Consider the following 1649-nt stretch of genomic DNA (forward strand, 5'->3'; position numbering starts at 1 on the left):
TAACAGATACATACGTTAGAAGTGCCCAAGAAGGACGAATGAATTTTTGAAAAATGCTGACAGCAGCCATCGTGTCGGTGATCATAACTCATGAATCTGAAACTCGCTTGCATAGAGTCAATCTCTACGAAAAATACGTCTCCTACGCCAAAAATGAAATCATCAACGCTAACGATAGTAGTGGTTAGGTGTAGCGGTAGCGTTAGACAAACTGTAGGCGCTTATCTGCAAGAGAACGATGCAAAACAAATGAAAACAACATGTGAGCGTGCTCGGCCGGAGAGAGTAGACTTCTAGTTGCACTAAGGGGAACGGAACAGAGCGCAGATGACACAACACAAACAACATTGTGCGGCAGAAACAGAAAACACGAAAATATTGTCGAATTGGCCGATGTGCCCAACTCGCAATGCGACACCACCTCAATGCGATCATAAAGTCCGTAAACCGGCCACCAAAACAGTGACTTGGCTTGAGAATAGCGAAAGTGAAGCAGAAGCGATCGACAGGAGCAAAAAAAAGGATGATAATGATCGGGACGATTAGAACGGGGAAAAAACTGGATGAGATGTGTCAAGAAGAGACAGAGGAACACCGACAAGATCCGAACAGAGATATACGCACTGTCGAACGCGACACACACGCACTGCAAAAACGCAGGGTCAGCCGGCTCCGCGCAATTAATTATTCAACGTTCATATCAGCTGATGCGGCAGATGGTCAGCACGGCGCACGACGCAGGGACGCGCCGGCGGCGGTCGCCCGTGTATGCGCCACTGGCTGCTAATTTCGTCGACGGACCGCCGGGCGCTCGCCACTGCTGCTGTGAACTCGATCCACACACACGCCTTTGCATGGAACACACAGCGGACAACAAGCGGTTTCGTAGCGAAACCGCTGCGATTCGTCGTACTCTACGATCGTTCGGCGGTTTAATCCACAAACAGGCCCCATATTGCAACCTGTCTGCCAATCGATGCATTTCCGGATTCGTAAAGGTCGAATTCGCACTTTCAATACACACATTCCACAAAACATTGTCACAATAACGTTTTCCCCATTCAGGTGCGAACGTTCCGGAACCTATAGAGGGAATTGGCTGCAATGAATGATTAGGTGCGAACGGCACTACTTTCTTCCCCGAGGATTCACTTTTTTGTCATTGCTTTCCTTGGATTTGAAGTGAATTGGTCCTTCAATTTGTAGGGTATTTTTGGAATTCCTAGTTCTTGTGTAGATAATTTATCATTAATATGCGACACTTTATTGTTAATCTGTTGTGATTATTACGGAATCTAGGTGTGATAGTGCATATTTGGAGAGGCAACAGTGTTTGTTGGGAATTCCGCCCGTTCCCCTTTGATCAGAACGTGAGCAGAGAATTGTGTGAATTCTGTCACGCGCATATCACCAACAATGAGAACTTTGACAAACAGCTATTGACAAGAACATCACAATTGCTGGTCGAGGAACTGCTGCCTCGAGAGGGAGTCCAGCGAACACTTTCATGACTCACTACAGGATTGACATGGGGAACAGCGGTGAAATTTGAGGAAGAACAGGGAAGAAAAAACATGAGGTTCAACTCTCACCTGGCAAACTCCTGTTAAGACCGGAATTCGACAAAATTCAGTAATTTTCTATGATTT

The 1649-nt window shown here is 46.4% G+C and overlaps 1 protein-coding gene across 1 annotated transcript; it reads left to right on the plus strand.

The window, feature by feature from the left end:
- Positions 1–716: 716 nt before the first annotated feature.
- Positions 717–1089, plus strand: RB195_019603 (uncharacterized protein; the record flags this gene model as incomplete). Its single annotated transcript, XM_013450925.2, has 2 exons — positions 717–998; positions 1066–1089. 2 exons carry the CDS (start codon positions 717–719, stop codon positions 1087–1089), a joined length of 306 nt encoding a protein of 101 aa, XP_013306379.2.
- Positions 1090–1649: the final 560 nt, after the last annotated feature.

Source organism: Necator americanus, chromosome II (assembly GCF_031761385.1).
Source record: "Necator americanus strain Aroian chromosome II, whole genome shotgun sequence".
NCBI classification, from domain to species: domain Eukaryota; kingdom Metazoa; phylum Nematoda; class Chromadorea; order Rhabditida; family Ancylostomatidae; genus Necator; species Necator americanus.